Source organism: Tamandua tetradactyla, chromosome 15 (assembly GCF_023851605.1).
Source record: "Tamandua tetradactyla isolate mTamTet1 chromosome 15, mTamTet1.pri, whole genome shotgun sequence".
NCBI classification, from domain to species: domain Eukaryota; kingdom Metazoa; phylum Chordata; class Mammalia; order Pilosa; family Myrmecophagidae; genus Tamandua; species Tamandua tetradactyla.
The window spans coordinates 74,726,495-74,748,533 of NC_135341.1; the positions used below are offsets into that span (position 1 = coordinate 74,726,495).

The 22,039-nt window shown below is 37.4% G+C and overlaps 1 protein-coding gene across 1 annotated transcript in view; it reads left to right on the top strand.

Moving 5' to 3' along the window:
- NEK11 (NIMA related kinase 11) overlaps positions 1-22,039 on the top strand; it is a 346,803-nt gene that overhangs the window by 129,883 nt on the left and 194,881 nt on the right. Inside the window, exons 7-11 of the mRNA XM_077130110.1 lie at positions 13,350-13,499; positions 13,592-13,670; positions 15,747-15,832; positions 19,329-19,448; positions 21,851-21,944. Of these exons, the coding sequence (XP_076986225.1) occupies positions 13,350-13,499; positions 13,592-13,670; positions 15,747-15,832; positions 19,329-19,448; positions 21,851-21,944 (529 nt within the window). The remainder of the gene's footprint in view (positions 1-13,349; positions 13,500-13,591; positions 13,671-15,746; positions 15,833-19,328; positions 19,449-21,850; positions 21,945-22,039) is intronic.

The window sequence follows — 22,039 nt, forward strand, 5'->3', positions numbered from 1 at the left end:
TGAAGTCAGTGCAATCCAACTGCTGGTCCCTCTCACGGATCGTTTCTGTTGCCTGCTTTCCTATTACTTTGCATATCTCATCATTGTTGAAAGTGGACATTTTAGATAATATATTGTAGTAACTCTGGACATATAGTCTACCCTCCCCCCTCCTCCCTCCCCTACCTCCATCCAGACCTTGCTATTGTTTACTTATTTATTCATCTAGTGACTTTGCTGGGCTATTTTAGTGAAATCTGTTACCCTCACAGTGTGAAGCCTCTGATGTTGTTCCTCAGAGGGTGTAGCTTTGGGCAGGTGCATAGTCACCCTGGGATGACAGTAGGGTTGGCAGGGCTCTTTTTTACTGTCACTTTCTCTGATCCCTCAGTTAAGCTGTCTTCCTCTGTTGGTATCACACCAGCTGTTGGCCTCCACTAATTGCCAGCCCATTGCTCCATTGTTTTCAACAATACCCTGGGGCATAAATTGCTCCCCAGCCTCTTCTAATTAAATTTGAGCCCTTTAGCTTTTGTAATTTTTGAGACCGGTTTTTGAGGATTGTTCTCACCCTGGAGGGCTCCTCTTAGCTCTGCCTCTCCTTAGATATTTCTGGTAAACTAGATGGTCAGTGGTTTAGCTTGTTGATCACTAGGAGCTACCAGTCTCAATTTTTTTTCACCAAAATCTCCGTTGTTTTCTAGAGCACTCTTAGGCTTGGACTTCTGTATACTCTGTTCTCCTTTTGAGAGAACTTCAGAGCTCTCTCTTCTTATGGCCTGCCTCTTCCCCTGGGCAAAATCTCTGTGCTGTTGCTCTGAAATTGGAAGCCCAGACTTCTCTCAGAGTAACATTCCTGCTAATGAGCTCTGGAAGGGGATGGTAGCCTGTGGCCCTCTCCATTTGCCTCTTTCTGGCGTGGAATCTCTACCCTTCAAGTGAAGTTAGGGTAAGTGTGATCCTGATTTGGTATTCTTGGCCTGCTCTGCCTTGGGTAGAGCCTCCACCCTTTTTCTTTGATAAACAGTCAGATGGCAAGTTTATATACCCTTGTTTGGTTAAGTTATGGGAGAGTAGAAGAGGGTGGTTTAGCCCCAATATTTTTCCATTCCTTTTGTCAAAGAGAAATTTGCTTGTGTTAACCGGCTCTTATCAAGTGTTGAGTCTCTAGTCACTACACTTCATGGTGCTTATTAATATGCCTGTTTTCCTTGGAATCTTTAACTGAGACCAGTAATTCCATAGGAAGCAAAATTGGGATTAGGTCTTCCAGGACTAGGCTTTTTGCGGAAAGGGCAACTCAGGCAGTGGCCATGGGAACATAGAGAAGGTCTAGGTCTCTGAGAAAGGAGATTTCTTTGGGTTGGGACAGAAGGTAAAATGTTCCAGTGATGCTTATGGACATATGGCAGGTTGTATTTTCCAAAGAGGACCATCCCTCAATATCCCTTCCCAAGTGTTCTTTTCATAGTGTGAGTTGACACTACTCCTATTAAGAGGTAGGGTCTATTTTCCCTCCCCTTTAATTTGGGTTGGCCTGTGATTATGGCAAAATTGATGCTATGTGACTTCTGAGTCTAGGTCATAAAAGGGGACACAGTTTCTAACTGGTGTTCTGTGAATCCTTGCTCTTGGTACTCAGCTCCCATGTTTTGAGGAAGTCAGAAAAGTCCGTTGAGAGGCCTATATGGAGAGGTCCACACCAAGAGGAACCAAAATCTTTGGTCTTCAGCCTTGGTTGAGCTTCCACCTGAAAGCCAGCAGCAGTCGGCCAGGCATATGAGTGAGGATCCAACTTGGAAATGAATCCTGTAGTCTCAGTTGAAGTCTCTGGATCAGATGCTGTGGGGAACACATTCAAATCTTCCCAGTAAGCTCTGACCAGATAGATTCATGAGTGAGTTTACAGATCATTGTTGTGTTAAGCCACTAAGTTTTGGGGTGGTTTGTTGTGTGTCAGTGATGATTAGAATAGAATATTATCACTACAGAAAGCAGGAATTGAGGAGCAGTTACTGGTCTGGGGCTCTACTGGGAGAAAGTTTACATTATTTGGTTTGTTTGTTTGTTTGTTTTTTAAGAAGTCCAAAAAATGGCTGAAGAGAAGTGGTATGTGTCAGGAAGGCAGTCAGGCACTTAACTTGTAAATGCATTTGATGAATAGACCTGAGTACCTGGACCTCAGCTGAGAAACTCTGAACCAGCAACCTTTACACAGCATCAGAACTCTCTCTTCAGTCCTCCAGATTTCTCTTTCTCCTCCTCCCACCCTGCCCCAGCTATGGACCATCTTCTGTCTCCCACATCTTCTCTCCTTTGCTTCCATAATTCAGTGATGTGCTGGAGCCAGCTCGTACCATCTCATAAGAATCAATTATCCACATCTTTTCTCGGTTAGTATGAATTATGCCACATCTTAGTGGAAGCTTAAAACATGATTTCATGGTTCAGCTTAACCCATTCGCTTCTCTCTGTTACTAGATTGGCCCATGTCAGATCATGGCATAGCCTAAATCCTGAGACTGGGAAAACCCTGGGGCCAAGTAGGTCTGCGACTTGGAGCAAAGACTCAGCTAACCTGAAGTTTGTAACGTGTATCACATTGGTGGCTTAAGATCAGCCATGATTTTCATGGAAATCAATAAATGCTACAAAGCAGGCCTGCCTCACTCCAGCCATTTTACCAGGGTATCACCTTAGCCTTACTTCCTCTTACTCTGGGTGACATTCACAGAAGGAAAGAGACATCAAGACAAGTTCTGGTCCCTGTCCTCAAAGGATTGGCAGATATGTTAATAAATGATTACTGCTTGCTGTTACAGGGCAATAAAAGGCTATATACAAATCTCAGGTGCAACTTAAAGGAGGGAGTTATTACCTGCCTGGAACAAGGTTGCAGAGCATCCACTAGATTTGCAGAGTAGGTGATGCCTGCCTAAGATGTTGAAGGATGGAGAGAGGCTTGAAAAGATACATTTCAGACAAAAGGATTCAGTGAACAATAATCAGAACTTAAGGATGCCCACTGGGGGAAGAGGAGATTGTGTAATGGAGGAAAGAGGCTGGCCAGAAAAACCAATTGACCTGGGCCTTCTCACTCACATAGGGCCTCAAATATGTATTTTGAAGATATTTCCAAATGAGATTATATTTATTAAAGCATTAAATTATTAAATGTAAAAATTTCAAATATACTACTATTTTTGAAACTCTATTTTAGCATTTGCTCATTAAAAAAAAATATAGCGGGAATTTAAAAATAATTGCAAGTGACCCAGGCCTTCTCTTGACATCTGAAAGATGCTGAGAGCAAGATAAAGCACAGTGTCTTCAGAATAACCAGAAGACAAAGTGTGTATATGTGGCAGGGAGGGGTGTGGCAATAAGTGAGACTAAAGAGGCAGGCAAGGTCACATGGTGAATGGTTGTAAACCATGCTAAGGAACTAGGACTTTATCTTATGGGGTGGGCTAAGAAGCTACTGATGGGTATTAAGCAAGGGACAGTGTATTAATCAGCTTTGCTGCAATAACAAAGAGCTGCAAACATCCTGGAGTTATAATATGTGCAAAGAAATAAATTGCAATATTTATTTCTTCTTCATATTATGTGAGGACTATAGGTCAGCTGAGCCCTTCTTTAAAGTTGCAGGCCTGCTCTGCTCTAGGGTTTTCTCAAATCCAAGACTTAGGCTGTATTCTACTTTGAACTGGACCAATCTGGTGGTGGAGAGAAAGAGCAAGAGCTGAGCTGAATCATTCAACTGTGTTTAAAGCTCAGATGTGGCATATTTCATATCTGCTTTTATTTCATTGGCTGAAGCAAATCATATGGCCAAGCCCAGTATAATAAAGGTTTATTTTTTATTTTGGGTGAATGGTCCGGGAATCAAACCCGGGTCTCCCACATGGAAGGCAAGCATTCTACCACTGAACCACCTGTGTACCCCCAGAACCATAAAGGAAGGAAGAATACGAGAGAGAACCACGTGCTTTGGGAGAAGGTTGGAGGAGACTAAGATACAAAGATAGACAGGTCTTTTAATAACTTGGCATAGTCTACTACTTCTGATGCTCTGTCCCTTAAAAGAACTTCTAGGAACTATTCAGAATGATTAAAGCAGTTGAAACGTAGTCATTCACTCATTGACAAAATTCCTATGGTGTGTAGGATATATGTGATGGTTAATTTCGTGTGTCCACTTGGCTAAGTTATATGTCCAGTTGTTGGGTCAAGTAAGCATGGCCTGATTGATACCATGAGGATATTTCATAGATGGATTTAAATCATTAGTCAGTTGACTACATCTATGGCTGATTTCATCTACAGTAAACAGAGGAGGTTGCCTTCAGCAATGAGTGGAGGCTCCTCGTCTTATCATTTGGAGGCCCTAAAGAGAGAATTGAGGATTTTAGGAGTCAAAAGTAAGAGTTTCTAACTCTCTTTCAGACAGCCAGCATTTCCTGGGGAATTCATCATCACCATCATTGGAGTTCCTAACTTGCAGCTTCCCCTGGGGGGTTCAGCTTGCCTTCATCAGGTTTCCAGCCTGTAGCCTGCTGTATGGAATCCTGATTTGTCACTTCTTAGGGTCACATGACTAATTCCTATAATGAATCTCCCAATATTTATATGTGTGTGTTTATCATCTCTCTATCTATTTCTATCTATCTACCTACCAACATATCTATCTATCTATTATCTATCTATCATTTATCTATAAAATTATTCTGTCAGTTCAGTTCGGTTTCTCTGGAGAACACTGACTAATACAGTATGGGAACACCGCAGTGGAGTGAGATACAAGGATCTTCCTTCCAAACATTGTAAAGCTCAATCATGGAAGAAACATGTTGGGATGATATGTTGGAAGGAGTGAGTTCACTTTTCTTTTTAAATATCCTGTAAAAAGTTCAGCCACACTAGCCACATTTCAAGTACCCAATAGCCAATTATGGCTAGAGGTATTATATACAGAAATAAAGAACATTTCTATCGTGCAGAATATTCTGTTGGATAGCCTGGGATAGATAACCCCAGCCCTTCTGGCCCTACTTTTAGGCCTTACCGTGGGCTTCTTGTATTCACCCTGCTTTTGGATTGGACAAAAACCCTGCTATTCTTAGATTGGGTCACTTTGCTTTCCAATAGAGTACCTGTTGGCTCTTTTAAGGTTCCTCTGTTCCTTGGTCCTTCAATCACCCAGTTGCTTCCCTGTGCTTTTTCTTATACAGGTGCTGATACTGTACAAATCTTTTGGTTCATGTGGTTTGTCTTTACTTGTACTTTGAGGTTTTGTTACATGACTTTGTTGAAAATGTTGGCCATGTTTTGTTTGTTTATTTTCTTTTCTATTCTTAAACTTTTTATTTTGAAATAATTTCGAACTTATAGGACAGTCGCAAAAAAAAAAAAAAAAAGATACACAAAATGACAATATCACCCCCACCTAGATTCCCCGAACCCCAACTTTCAACATTTTGCAGCATTTGCCAAGTCCTTCAGTCTTTTCTTTTTCTTTCTTGCTTTCCTTCCTTCTTTCTTTCTTTCCTCCTTTCTTCTTCCTCCCTCCCTCCCTCCCTTCCTTCCTTCCTATCTATCATCTGTCTGTCTGTGCATCCCTCTATTTTCTAAACATTTGAGAGTAGGTTGTATACATCATGCTCCTGGAACACTTGATACTTCTATGTAAGTTTCCTGAGAAAAAAGATATTCACTTATATAACCACCTTAAGTGCAATTATCAAGTTCAAGAAATTTAACATTGATCTAATGTACTGACCATGTTCCAATTTTTTTTTTTCATATGTCCTAACAATGTCCTTTTCTGGAGGGGTGCATGGGCTGGGGGTTGAGCCTAGGTCTAACCCATGGCAGGTTAGCATTCTACCACTGAATCTCCTGTGCAACCCCAATAATGTCCTTTTGAACCTTTTTCCCTCCATCATTGGATACAGTCCAGGATCATGTATTGGATTTAATTGTCATTGTCTCTTTAGTTGCTCTCTTTTTCTTTGTAATTGTGAAAACATTCATGCAACAAATACTTTCCCATCTTAACTACTCCCTAGGATATTATTCAGCAGAATTAATCATATTCACATGCTGTTCTACCCTCACCACCATCCCCAGAAAGAAATGCTGTACCAATTATGCGTTAGCTCCCCACTACCCCTCATCCCAGCCCTTGGCTGCCTGTACTCTACTTTCCCTCTGTGTGAATTTGCATATTCTAGCTATTTCATATAAGTGGAATCATACAATATCTGTCCTTTTCCACTCAACATAATATCTTCTAGGTTCATACAATAATAGCATGTATCAGAACTTCATTCCCTTTTAAGGCTGAGTATATTCTACTGTATGTACATACTTCATTTTGTTTATCCATTCATCTAATGATAGACATTTGGGTTGCTTCTACTTTTTGGCTGTTGTGAATAACGGTGCTGTGAACATTGGTATACAAATATCTGTCTGAGTTCCTGCTTTCAGTTCTCCTGAGCATATACCTAGAAGAGAGATTGCTGGGTCATTTGATAATTCTATGCTTAACTTTTTGAGGAGCTGCCAAGCTGATTTCCACAGCAGCTGCACAATTTTACATTACCACCTGTAATGTATGAAAGTTCCTATTTCTCTGCATTGTCTCCAGCTCTTGTAACTTTCTGTTTTTAAAATAATAGCCATTCTAGTAGGTGTGAAGTGTTACCTCATTGGAGTTTTGATCTGCATTTCCCTAATGGGTAATGATGTTGAGCATCCTTTCATGTGCTTTATGGCAAGTTGTGTATCTTCTTTGAGAAATTTCTATCCAAGTCATTTGCCCATTTTTTTTAACTGAGTTGTCTTTTTGTTGTTGAGTTGTAGGAGTTCTTTATATATTCTAGATATTAAACTTTTATCAGATATATGGTTTCCAAGTATTTTCTCCTGTCTTGTTGGCTGTTTGTTTACTTTCTTGAATGTTCTTTAATATAGGTAAGTTCTTAATTTTGATGAACTTCAATTTATCTGGGTTTTTTTCTTTTCTTGCTTGTGCTTTTTGGTATTATGTCTAAGAATCCATTGCTAATCAAGGTCCTGAAGCTATTTGCCTTATTTTCTTCCAAGAATTTTATACTTTTAATGCTTATAAATTTAAGATTTGATCAACCACAGTGTTTTGGTTTTGCTATCTAGCTGTTCTATCTGCTTTCTTTTTTTTTTTTTTTTACGTGGGCAGGTACTGGGAATCGAACCCAGGTCTCCAGCATGGCAGGAGAGAACTCTACCACTGAGCCACTGTGGCCTGCCCTCTGTCTACTTTTTTTTATATGGGAATTCAAGGAAGTTGCAAGAATTATGCTTCCAACACAGCCACTATTTCTCCCAGAATGCCCAAAATCTGCATTTTTACTAATCCCTGGGTGATTCATATGCACCCAGGAAGCACTGATATGGGTTCTGGGACATGGTAAGCCCTTAAGAAATAATTGCTATATGATATTGCTTCTTAAGTATTAGTACTCACTGCCCAATGTCTTTTATTTATATTTGGGCTGAATTTACATTGATATTCACTCCTACCTAAGGAAATACTTTTATTAGGGTAGCATATACTAAAGCAAAACCCAACGCTCTTTTATTAAATTGCTGTTAGTCCCTGTACATATTCAACTGCTTAAATTATGTGCCCTCTTCCAGATGGGCATATCAGGATGATGTCCCTCAGTTGCATCAAGTAAAAATATTTATTGATCTAGAAGATCAATAAAACTTCCCCAAACAACCAATGTCCTGTGTGACTGTAGGGCAGGCTTCTCTTTGCAGGGTATGGGCATTTTTCAACGGGTAAATTTAGTTTCTTTGAGACAAGACAAAATCCGAGTTACATTTGCAATTCATCATGAACCTGTGCCTCGGAAATCCTCTGGGCAGTTGTGAGCGACTTGGACAGATGGCAAGTTTATGGAGTTCAAGTATAATTTGCTTCACATGCACCTGATCCCAGTCTTTCCCTTCACTGCTTATGTTAGCTCCCTCAGGGATTTATTTGCTCATCTCTTCACAGTTGGCAGTATTTTGGGAAAAGATGGGACTATAAATCACAGACTTCTAAGTAAAATAAACTTTTCTTTTGTTTTCTTCAACTTTCCCCCCACCGCTTTTGCTCTGCCAGATAGAAGGCCTGAGAGTCAAAAAAGAAAATTTGTAAAAAAGTATGGAAGTTATAATCTTGAGGTGATATAATTATTCCTATGTAAATATTTAGTTGGAAATTAGAGAAAATGAAAACCACAGGAATGTAGATATGTAGTTACCATGAGAAGATTGATAAAGATATATAGTTATAGATAAGAAATAGATTTTTTTTTAACTTGTAAAAGAATAACCAATAATCTTTTACCCCAAGTATCATGTTTCTTAATCAGATTTTCTACTATTTCAGTTACTGGCAAATATTCCAGGCAGGGGCACCAGGATCACAGTTTGTCCATTTCAACAACTTACTGGTTGATAAACTAAGTGTCCCTGTGCTCACATGCAGGTGAATATCAGTTGATCAAAGGGAAACAGGTAAATGGAAAGCAGCATGCTCTCAGGAGCTGCTGAGGATTGCCAAAAGAGAGAGTGGTCCTGTTCAAATAGTTTGTAAATTCTTTTGGATTTTTTAATGTACACAATCATGTTGACCTGTTTAATGACAGGTTAATGTCTTCTTTTCTAATTTTCCTATCTTTTTAAAAATGTGTTCTTTTTTTACTGTTTCTGGCTTTCTTGCAGCTTTATCACAGTGTTAAAAGGAAGTGGTAAAAAATAAGCATTCTTATCTCAGATGTTCCCAGTCTCAGAAAAAAAGCGTAAACTTTCAATATTCCACCAATAAACAGAATGTTTCTATAAATTTTTATAGGTTTTAAAAAATCAGATTTAGCAATTCCTTTCCATTCTCATTCTGCAAGAGATTTTAACACAGGTGAGTTTTGAATTTTATCAAATGCTTTTTACTGTACTGTCAATATATGATTTTTCTCTTTTTTTATGTAATGGTGTATATCCCATTGATTGATTTTTAAATATTAAATCAATCCCATATTCTTGAATTAAGCTCCTTTTGGCCTTAATGTATTTTCTTTTTTAAAAAATATATTATCAGATTTTATTCACTCATAAAAGTGTGTGTATATATATATGTATTAATATATGTGTGCATACATGTGTATTTAGATTGTTTGAATCTATGATTCATGAAAAAAGTTGCCCTATAATTAATATTCTTGCTATGTTTAATATTAAGGTTGTGGTAGCTTTATAAAATGAAGCGTTTGATTAAGATTGGCATTTGATTAATATTGGTGGTGTTTATTCCTTACGTTTGGAAGAATTGTCTAGCAAAGCCTTCTGGCCCAGAAGTTTTCTTGGGGGAAGTTTTTTTGTTTTTTAAAAAGGAATATCTCTGTTTAATGGTTAAAGGCCTATTTAGATCTTCTATTTCTTCTCATGTCTGTTTGGCAAGTTGTGTTTTTAAGGACTGTATTCATTTCATCTAATTTATTGAAATAAAAATGTTTATAATATCATCTTAATACTTTCTAATATATGTGGAGTCTATAGTATTATACCCTTTTCCATTTCTGACATTGTTAAACAATGTTGTTTCTTTTTTTGGATCAGTCCAACTGGAGTTCTACTGGTCTGATTTTTATTAGTCTTTACTGGTCTGATTTTTATTATATATACATATATATATTTTTCATTAATTTCTTCTATTTTTTATTTCCTCCCTTATGCATTCTTTGGTTTGATTTTGATGCTCCTTTTCTAACATCTTAAGATGGCTTAAATCTCTCATTTTCAGACTTCTCTCCTCTAAAATATGCATCTAATGCTATCAATTTCTCTATAACCACTACTTCAGCTGCAACTTGTGTTGATATTTTGTAATTTTATTAGCATTCAGTTAAGAACACTTTCTGATTTCTGTTGTGATTACTTTTTTGAGCCAGGTATTATGAAGATGTGCACTGTTTAATTTCCAAGCAGTTGAGATTTTATAGCTTGTTTTTCTCTGTCTTTTATTTGTGTTTAGCTTAATTTCACTCTAGTCTGAGAATATGATCTGAATATTTTGATCGTTGAAATATGTTGAGGCTTGCTTTATGAAACAGTATATGGTTAATTTTGGTAAATGTTCCTTGTGCCTTGAAATAATTTGAATTCTGTTATTGTTGGGTGCATCTGTGTAATTTGTTAGTTGTATCAAATTTTGTAATTGTGCTGTTTAGATTTTCCCTAGCCTTATCGATTTTTTGTCTGCTTGTTTAATCGACTATTGAAAAGGGTATGTTAAACTCTTTAACTATGATTGCAAATTTGTCTATTCTTCCTTTTAGTTCTGTCAATGTTTTGCTTCATATATACTGAAACCATATTAAATATATACAGATTTAGAATTGTTATATGTTCCTGATAGTTTGATTTCTTTATCACTCTACTATCTTCATCTTGATCTAAAGTCTTTATCTGATACTAGTATAGCATCTGATGCTAGTATACTTTATCTGATACTGGTATAGCAACAGTAACGATCTGGTAAGTGGTTGCATGGATCTCTCTGTCACCTTTTCTGTGGTCTTATATTTAAGGCTCATTTTGAGATCAGTATATAATTTTTATCCTTTTTGATCGTCTTTAATTACAATATTTTCCATTTATGTTTGATGTAATTACTCTGTATCTATTATTTTACTTGTCATCCTATTTTTGCTTTCTATGTAACCTACTTTTTTATGTTCTATTTTCTCACCTTTCTTTCTTTTGGGTTAAATTTTTGTTATTAAATTTTTTCCCTCCATTGACTTGTCGGTTATACGTTTGTTAGTTATACATTATTTTGCTATTCTTTTGGTAATAACATTAGCAATTTTAATAACATGCAATAACTTAAATTATGACAGTCTAATTAAAGTTTTTACTTTTAGCACTTTCCCTGTAAATGCTATGACCTTAACACACATTAGCTCCATTTATTCTGCATCTTTGGCATTATTTTTGTCATGAATTTTAATTCCCTCCAAATTTTAAACCATACAGATACTGTTAATATTTTTGTAGAATCTACTTTCCTTTTACATCTTCATATATATATATATATATACCCTTTCTAGTACTCTCTATTCCTTCCTACATTCTCTATTTCTGTCTAGGATTATTTTTGGAAGTAATCCTTTTAAGGAATTGTTTTAGTGCCTTCCTGCTGACAATGAATTCTTTCAGATTTTGTCTGAAAATGTCTTTATTTCACCTTTATTTAAAGAAAAATATTTTCTGGGTATAGAATTCTGAGTATATACTACTATACCAAATACAACTTAGATTTACAGATGCATGCAAAATTATTGAGAGTCAAGTAATTTTTTTTTAACTTGTGATATTTACATTGATTTTGGTGTTCTAGTCAATATAATCTAATTTCGTGTTTTTTTTTTTTTGGGGGGGGGGGGGATGCATGGCCTGGGAATCGAACCCAGGTCTCCTGCATGGAAGGCGAGCATTCTGTGCTCCAATCTTTTTTTTTTTTAATATCCCCATTCTTTCTAGTATGCTGTAATGGAAAAAGTCCAGGATTTGGAGGGTGGGGTGGGGTGGTGAGAAATACCTTAACTCAAGAGTCATCTCTGACATCTACTACCTGTGTGACCTTGGCCAAGTCATTTAACTTCTCTGAGTCAGTTTCCTCAACTGTATCATGGGGAAATTATGTCAACTCTATTTCATGGGGAAGTTATGAGGCTTTGTTGAGATATAATTGAAGGTGCTTTGTAAAATGTAAAATAGCAATCAGTTGGGAAATTTTAGTATTAGTATTAGTATTATTTACTGGAACAGGAGCAGCTTCAATGCATATATCCTGAGTTTCCTTACAAATGCACCTTTTCATGAAAACCCACAAAAGTTTAAAATGATAGTATCCATGTTTGTATATATTTGTATATATATATATAAATATATATATATACCTTTTCTTGCACCAGAAAGTATTCAGCACTGTGTTAAATGTTAACACAACTTATACAAGGTTAATCACAAATGTATTTCTAAGCCTTCAAGCAACCAACATGAAACGGGAAACCCAGTCAGTTACGTAATTCATAATGCCCATGAGATAAAAATAAACCCATTGTTCAGGAGAAGTACAGTAATTCCTTAACACTAAGATCAAGAAGGAATTTCTCCTTAGTTTTCTTTATGATGTAGTTATTGACAATATTGTTTTGCTGGTTTAGCAGTTACTGATTTGCATGGTTAATCCAATCAGTGTTGAACCAATCCACAATTTTAATATTCTGTTTCATACTCCAAAGGAAAATTATACATTTTAATACAAGCTGCAAGGAATTGCTCTTTCACCCTACTTACGAATTTATTATATTCAGAAAACTAATAGAGAATATCAGTTTCTTTTTCAAAATGCTTGCATATAATACATATTAGAGGGAAGACTAGGCTGATAAATTAAAATTTTATTTTTGCATTTATAATATTAACAAAGCTGCCTTCGGAAGACAAGATTTAGCTACATTTTATTTTTCCTTCATAGAATTTAATTAAAAAGTTCCTTTTTATGTTGATTACATTTTATTAAGTCTCTACTATGTACAGGTATATTGCTAGCCATTGATTTAATTGCTCTGTTTTCCATTATATGCATTTAATGGAAAAGAACAGTATGAAACTGAAGTTTTTAAGCAGACAACTGAAATATATGTTAGTGCCTCACAGCTAATGTATTAGGCACAGGGTTGTTAAGGATTCCACACCAGACAGCGAGTCAAAGATTAACAGATTTATCGAAGAAATAAAGCAGGGGGGGAAGCAGGTGGAAGAGCAAAAAGGAGAAAGCAGGTAGGAGCCTAAAATTGGCTCCCGCCTGGGAAGCCAGCAGGAAGAACAAGAAAATGGCTCTGGGTCTTTGTTCTGGAGCTGTGTCTTAAAGTGGCCAGGAGGGAAGGGTACCCACTAGGTGGTGTGCTGTCCCTTGATTGGATGGGGGCCTGTTGACTTGGGGTAAGATAGATTGCTGAGGCATTCTCCTTTGATGTGCAGGTGCATGTATCAGGGAGGGTGAGAGGCTGGCAGGAAAGGGTGTTATGAGCAGCGCCGTCTGGAGGAATGCCATACTAGCTAGTGTGACAGTGGTTCACAGCTGGGTCCTTGGACCTGCCAAGGATGATGAGGAGGGGGCTCTGCACCAAGGGTTCCTTTTGCTCTTAGAATTCTTTTTCTGAAATCCAACATAGTACCCAACCACATCTGATATTTGTTTGATAAACAAATTTTAAAAAGAACATTTGATTCTTATTTAAATGCTTTAACTTTGTCTTTAGGTCGCTGGCATGCATTTTATATGAGATGTGCTGCATGAATCATGCATTCACTGGTTCCAATTTCTTATCTATTGTTTTAAAAATTGTTGAAGGTGACACACCCTCTCTCCCTGTAAGATATCCAAGAGAACTAAACGCCATCATGGAAAGGTATGGGAAATAAATGAGGTCACACAAATAGTTTTAGAGCCTACTTACATTTTATGTCATTTAAAAAATATTTTTCTCTTTAAACATTACAGCATGTTGAACAAGAGTCCTTCATTGAGACCATCTGCTATAGAAATTTTAAAAATGCCTTACATTGATGAACAGCTACAGGTATTTAAAGTGAAAAGGATACCGGGAAACATATATTAGCATCTATATACAGATTCTTTGATTTGAAAGATTTGTTGTGGGAATAAGATGCATTAGGGATCAGTCAGAAAGGAGAAATAAGATTAAAAAGAATTTGAGGGAAATATTAATCATGACAATTTTTGCAAAAGAAGGAGTGTGAATTCTGGTTCACTGGTGCCACTAGATATGAGATTTCATGCCTAAATTCAACATCTCTCCTTAGGGCTTTTGGTTTACAGCTCTTACTCTTTAACATTTTGTAAATATGTTCCTGTTAGAGCAAGAACTACTAGTAATAAAACTAAAGTTTGGGATTTTCTTTGAGCATTTATTATTCTACTCCTTTATTATATATCTCAATAATAATTTTTACTGATAAGATGAGTTTATTCTGTTTTCTTGTCCATTAGAAAATTGAATATAGAGAATCTGCCTCAGGTGGTTAGAAAGAAGGAAATGGTCCTCTCTCAAAGGGTTTATTGTTTATATTTTTAAAACTTCTTAGCTTCATACAACACAAATCCCTCAGGCAAATTTCCCTGACTATTACCAATAGCTTTAAGAGGAACCTCAACACATTCATTCATCTTCAAAAATGCACATGCCTTTTCAATAGCAGGTCAGTGTCTAAATGCAAGGAAAACAAGGATGATAACTTAAAGTGCATTCATTAGTTCACTGCCAGGCCCTGAGGACGTGAAAATGAAAGGAACAGATGTGGTTCCTGTCCTTTTGAAGCTTGAATGCTAGTGAGAGAACTCAACAACTAAAAAAGTAAACAAGCAAAATAATTACAAATTCTTATGAGCACTAAAAAGAAAGTAAATAGGATGCTATAGGAATAAGGGAGGAAGAAGGGCCTTGGTTGTCCCAAGAAGAAGTAGGTGACATTTAAACACTATGGAGAGGAATGAGAAGCAACATTTATAAAGGGCCTAAGAAAAAGTATTCAAAAAGCATAGGGAGTAGCTGGTACAAAGGCCCTGGACTAAGTAATTTTTCCTAGAGGTAGGCAGAGGTCCAGGTTCTTATGCAAGAATGTTCTCAGGGAAAACCTACAAACAAGAGGGGGAGGCAGGCCAGGGGAGGGGAGTGGGACCCAGTTCCAGATCATTTGCAGGCAATGCAGACTCTAGTAGTACAAAGAGCAGTGTTCTGAAAAAGAGGCCTCAGTGCTAACTGTTTGGATCAAAAATACACTGAAGGGACCCAGTGCATACAAAAAAAAAACATTAAAAGGGATCCAAGTGGATTTTCCAGGCCTAGGGTGAGGCAGGTGAGACACTTCCCCAAAGCACAAAATTTTAAAGGATGCCAAAAATTTAGTAAACAAGATAAACAATATTTTATCTCCTCTCAGGAGAGGCTGGCTGGCTGAAGCAGAAAGAGTGATTGTCTCTTCAGAATCCTCCTTAAAAGGCTTCCAGTGATTAGATTAAGTACCACTCATTACAGGAGAGACTCATTTGCAATCAGCTATGGATGCAGCCAATGTGGTCATGATTTAAGTCCATGAAATGTCCTTATAGCCAGCAGACAGGCCAGAGCTTGCCCTACCAGATAATCTGGGCACCACCACCTAGCCAAGTTGACACATGAACCTGGCCATGACATGTATTAAAATATGACTTACATTGATAACTGAATTTTTTGGTGCCCTTTAAATTTGTAGACTGAGGCAATGTCACTTGTCCTGGCTCTGGGATCATGGACACTATCCACTACAGACCCTGAGGCAGAAAAGGGGTTGTGTATTATTGGAGCTGAGAGAAGGCCTGCCCCACAGTTGGGTAACAGGGAGAGAGAGAACAAGGAGGAAGCTGGAGAGGAAGGCAGGAGGCTGACCCTGCAGCTGTCTCCTTATATAAGCTGCCATGTAATTTTACACAACCCTTTACATGAGGGGCAGGGTAGGGGCCTGTTTTTAAAGTGGTCAATAATACCACTGCAATGGTCAATAATACCATAAATCAGAAAAGGCACCTGGTAGTTTTAAGCCTTTTCATCCCTGAAGAGGTGTTCTTAAAATTTGTCCAATGGTATTTCTTTTTTCAGCACCTGATATGTAGATATTCAGAAATGAGTCTGGAAAACAAGAATTTGAATTGTCAGGAGGAGGCCGCACATATAATTAATGCCATGTAAGTAACTGCTTTGTTTTTAAAAAGCCCATCGAGTGTAAATGTTAAATGCATTGGTCTTTAAAAATCTATTAGGGCTAAGCTGACTGCATGAAGTATTGAGAATTCACTTAAGCCTTGCCAAGAAATTAAGGTGCTTCAGTAATTCGGTGTTCCAGAGCCCTTTGCCCCCAGGTGGTGGCAAATTGAAGTTATAAAAGCTAAAACCAACACACAGCTTACAGATCTGCAGGGTAGCTCTGCAGTTGCCTTATAAGAACATAGAGAAATTAATATCGCAAACATTTAGGGATATTTATGCTAATGAGCCTTCCACATTAAGCCTAAATGGCCTTTACATGTTGTTTGTTTAATGTGAATTGGTAGAGTGTCTATTCAAAAGAGAACATTGTGGAGTCCTGGGACAATCAAAAATAAGCCAAACTTCACTTTCTTGGGCTATACATCCTCTCACATCAGAATTAGAGAATGTATTTCAGAAAGAATCATAATCATTAACATTTCTCACCTACCTTATTCAAAGTTTCTGTGCTGTAGCTTGCAAGAACCCATGTAGAACAATATAACATGATGGTTATGCTATTTCAGAATAGCCATGTATATGGTGTGAAGGTTGTGCATTGCCCAAATCCAAGGGACACCACTTATACAGCCCAAACCTATGATTTTGCTGAGGGAACTCTAATCTTATAGAGACCCGATGAGAATGACAGCCCCTCCCCAAGCTGTGCAAGGCAGGAGGGTGAGAGCAGGAGCCCTCAATAGGCTGAACTTCAGGGCCAAATAGCAAAACATGCTCCTCTAACACCCAGTTTAATGGTTTCTTAACTACACTGTATTTGTTTTCCATCTTTACATTTAAATGGAAGAAACCAGTCAGGTTTGTGTCTCCTGGGAGATTTTTGATAGCTTATTAAGTCCAGCATGTTGGAAAGTTCTTTAGAGGATGATTCTGAATGTATGTCATGAAAACCATTTCACCGGACAAAATGTTAGAAATGGATGCCACAGCTATGGTCTTCAGAAGCTCAGATCAAAAAGTGGTGTCAGGATCTCCGTGAATGCAGGGCCTCCATTCATTCACTTCGGAGCAAAGCCTGGTTGGGATCTCATTTAGAAAGATTATGTGACTGTTGCCATTTGACTATGTAGGTTGTCCATCTTGCTTGCACATAAAATATTCCTGCTCTTTTTAAGCTAATTATGCACATGCCTGTTTTCCTTCATCTTATTTGTTGCAAGAATGCTTATTGATTTCCCTTATAATTGGATCAGTGACTGTCACCCAGGCAATCATGGAGGGATCAAATTGTTCATTCAGTGCCATGCCTATATTTTGGTTACGGTGCTGTGTAAGCACTGAGGCACTAATCTTATTCTCTTCATAATCATTTTACTTACGATAATATATATATTTTTAAATCCTAGAAATTACCTCTGTTTATTCACGCTTCTGAAAGAGAATGACTGATTACATGAATCAATAAAATGGAATAATTTTTGTACCTTCCCATCTCCTTTATTCAAGTGTTTAAAGAGACAGATTTCAGCAGTTCTATTCTCTCCATACCTTGATATCACCGCCACCCCCTTTACACATTGGATTACTTTGTTGGAAGCAATTAACCCTCACCTCCAGGAGTCAGATTTTTTTCTTTGCTGTGATATACTATACAACATAATTCCAAGCACAGTTTTGTGAAAACTTCCTATGCAATCCCTCTTCTGGCAGCCTGGATCACTTGTTACTTTTGATGGCCCCAAATCTTGGTGGAAGACATAGTTGAGGTGACAGGAAAATTCTGGGGTGTAAGAACTCCCTGGAGGCCAAGCTGACTCTAAAGCTGGTCCTCAAATTTTGATAACTAGCAGGTGTACCTGGAGAGCCCTGATGGAGCCACAGCCTCCCAGGTAGAAGACCCTGGAGGTGTCAGTTCCTGACCTTTGTAGGGAACCTGGAATTAATGTGCAACAGATGTTAGAAAGCCCATATATTAGAAACAGAACTAGAAAGTTCAGATCAGGCTTTTCCTGAACTCAGTTGGGCAGGACCTGAAACATCAAAGATATGTCTTTGTTTAATGTATCATCTCCCACTAAGATACACTATATCACAAGGAGTACATTTTGAGGTGTGCTCCTAATAACCTAGTTTTCTATAGGTTCTATTCTCTCAAAAGAGGCTAGGATTCCTTATTTTATTTTATTACTTTATTCTGTTTTAAACCAGAGATGTAAAAGTAATCAGTTTCTTATTTTAAAAATATTGGATTAATTCTAGCTATCATTTTGCATTGCATTTTTTTTTCACTGTTTACAATGAATAGTGTGCTAGAATCCAGTTGTTTGGGGTTATTTCATAATATGAAATATTGATTTCATGTAGTTATTTTCAAGATCAATGATTTTGTCTTAAGGAGATATATTTGGTCTTGGAAAATAAGGGATGCATATTCCTGAAAATTGCATGTCCTTTGGAGGTGCTGGTCTGAATAGTATTCCAGAAGGCTGATAACCACCTATCATGGACATTCCAATTTCTTCATCGTGTTTCTTAAGAAAGAAGTTGATTGTGAAATGTGTTCTGCACTGTTGGGCCCTAACCAACTCTGGAACAGAAGCAAAATTTATTGAGAATTAGTTGTGGGCCTTTCAATGCACGATTAACTTAAGCACATTTCTTTAACTGAAGAAAGAGTTACTTAAATAATAATATTGCCTAACATCTTCTTGGGTAATGGCCGAATGCCTGGCTCTATTATAGACAACATTACATGAATGAACTAATTTGAACTCACAGCAATCCTATGCAGTAGGTGCTATTTTTTATTTTTTATAATCATAGATTGGTAAACTACCCTTGCTGAAGGGCATCTGCTTTGTAGCCTGGTAGCTAGAATTTTGAAACCAGAGAGTATTATTATCCTATGTTATTAATTACTACACTGTGCTTCCATAAAAAAATACTATACTAAGCTAAGAATTTAAGACATACTCATTACAATTTAGCTATTATAACACTGCCATTTTAAGTAGCTTTTATATGCCAGACACTGTGTATCATTAGCTCGGGTGATACTCATGATAGCCCATTCTTAGCAGATGGGAAAACTGAGGTTCAGAAAGATTCAGTGACTTTCCATGCCTGTCTACCCCAAAGAGTGTTACTCTACCCATCTATTTACCCTCAAAAGCCAAGTGCTAATTTGTCTTACATTATGAAAACCAGTCATAGACCATGAAATGAGCAGAAATTTGGAAAGTACATAATTTGTTTTTAAACAAAAATCTGATTTGAGAAATATTACTTATTAACTACAGTCCTAGTTGGCTCATTACCTATCCAGAGTTTATTAGTTTTTTGCCTGGCCTGTCTTGAGATGTTTATCCTCTCTTGCTAGTGTAATGATAGACTATAAAATCTGTAAAATATTTGTTTAATTTTTCTGAGTATGCTTGGGCTGGGTTGCGTGTGGGGAATCTTTATTACTTATAGGCAAAAAAAGATCCACCTCCAGACTCTGCGGGCACTGTCTGAAGTGCAGAAAATGACGCCAAGAGAAAGGATGCGGCTGAGGAAGCTCCAGGCAGCTGATGAGAAGGCAAAGAAGCTGAAGTAAGCTGCCTTCCCTTTGGGCCCCCCACCCCCTAGGCTACTTTCCAGGATTCTAAAGGAATTCACTCCGGAAAAGCACAAGACAATGCAAAAATTCAAAGCGAACATGGTTTTATGTTTGCTCATTTACTCATTCCATCAACAGAGCATTATTGAACTGTATGGTTTGGCTGCCAGGCACTGTAATGATCAGGCACTCGGTCTTGTATGAGGGAAAGGCTGATTATCAGAAAGGTATTTGTGATGAAAATGGAATTGGTCTCCAGTGGAACCTCATTGTTGCTGACACCGTCTGTCCCCATACCCCGGCAAAGGGGGTTTCACTATTCCACCCTCATCCCTCAGCTAGGAAGGACCTATAGGGAGGAGAATATATTGGCAAGAAATTATTGGTTTTCAGAAAGAGATTGGAAACGAAGCTCTGTTCTGTGAAGACTAGAATTCCTTTTTTTTTTTTTTGGCATGGGCAGGCACTGGGAATCAAACCCGGGTCTCTGGCGGGAACTCTGCCACTGAGCCTCTGTGGCCCGCCATAGAATTTCTTTTTTGATTTTACTTTAAACGAGAGACGTGAAAGTAGTAGATTTCTTATTTTAAAAATACTAGCTTGATTCTAGCTATCATTTTGTTCTGCAGTTTTTTTCCCACTGTTTACAATTTGTGTGGTAGAATCCAGTTGGTTGGAGGATATTTCATGTTATGAAATATTGATTTCATATAGTTATTTTCAAGATCAATGACTTTGTCTTAAGGAGGCACATTTGGTTTTATAAAATAGAGTATATATATATATATATATATATATATATATCCATGTCAAAAAAATCCACACTCAGGGTAATGCTGCTTATGGGAGATATTACCAGTAAGTAGAGCTTTTATATAAAAACATGTAATTCCAAAAACCCTAAGACTCTAAATTTCTCAAAGTCTGGTTTTTCAATTGGTAGTTCATCAAGTTTCCTCATTTTTCTTCTTTCTTCCTCTGCCAACTTATGGTGGCTTAGAAGCCCCAATCAAGAACTAGAGAGGCAGAAAAGACCTGAAACTCAAATCTGTTCATTTTGTGACCCATTGCTATAGCCAACAAATGACTTGGAATCATCCTTGCACATATAATGAATGTCACAATGAACCAAGTGAGAATATGTGACCATTTTCCCTAACACACGTTTTCTTTAATGAATAAGGGACAGAGTTTTCTATCAAAATGTATCCTGGACAGTGGTGTGCTGATAAATATTTAACCAGCTCTGGGGTGGCGGCGGGGGAGTGGATCTATATGGTGATTTCTCAGCTGTGAATTCTCCCCCCATGGCCAATTTCAAGCTACCAAGGTGATATCACTGAATATGCAGTTGGAAAGAGAGACACACAATCCACTCTTGTGAGCCATTTTTAGTCATTTCAGCACACCACTGAGTGGGATTTTACTCACAAAAGATGTCTCAGTTCCTTGTGTCATTGCATCCACTCACAGTCTCCATTTTGTTCCATTCCCAATTCTGTTTCTGACATTTCCAAGTTGTTAATATTTTTGGGGTACCATGATTCATGTAATTGGTTGGAGGGTAAAAGGAAAATTAACTCTTTGTTGGAAACAGTTTAAAAGGGCAATTTAATAATTCAAATGCACATAATAATTTATTGTTCTGATTAAAACTCTTTTTACACACAAAAGTCATCAATCTTCCACATGACACTAATATTTTCCTTATTAAAAGACACTGGCTTTACCTGACATTCAAAGAAAAAGACCCTTGTTTTAAAATAAAGTTTGGTCTTTACTTTATGAATGAATTGCTTTGGAATCAATTGGTTTTAATTATTATTTCTAGGATTTGAGAGGGATCCTGTGTCATAATCTAGTAATTTATAGAGAAAAAACTGCCTACAAGGATGTCCACTGGCTTTTCAAAAGTATAAATTAGTGCACAAATTACTGTGAGAACTTAAATCTTTCATCCAGTTTAATAAAAGGTCTGTTGAACTCCACTCTCTTGTAGTGGAGGAAACAAAGAAATGTGTATGTAGCAAAACCTCTGTCCACAGTAACTCCATATTCTTTTCCATAAATTCTTTGCCATGTGGTTCTGTTATCCTTATTAATGGCTTTGTTTATCCAGAAAACAATTTTTGCATTACTAGTGGCGGGCACGGGAGAAACACACCCCTGTCACAGGATTAGTACTGGCTTCTCCTGTTGTATTTTAGGAGTTCTAAGTTTGAATGAGGAACTAGAATATTCTTGTGTGTGCTTTAAAAGAGAATCAAGGAGGACCTGAGGACATGTCTTCCAACATTCCGGTCCACCTACTAAAACAAGAATCATACTTGACAGTGTAATATCGATATGGTTCTAGAAAATTGGAATTACTTTTGTGTTCACTTTGAATTTGCAGAGAGCTTGTAGAAGAAAAATATGAGGAAAATCACAAACGAATGCAAGAATTGCGATCTCGGAACTTTCAGCAGCCAAGTGTTGATATCCTCCAGGTAAGCACCTCTTTATTTATGGAAAGTTTTACATAAAACTTTTCTTGTTTCACACTCTTCAGATTTTTGGGACTAGATGGGTAGGAATAGGGATA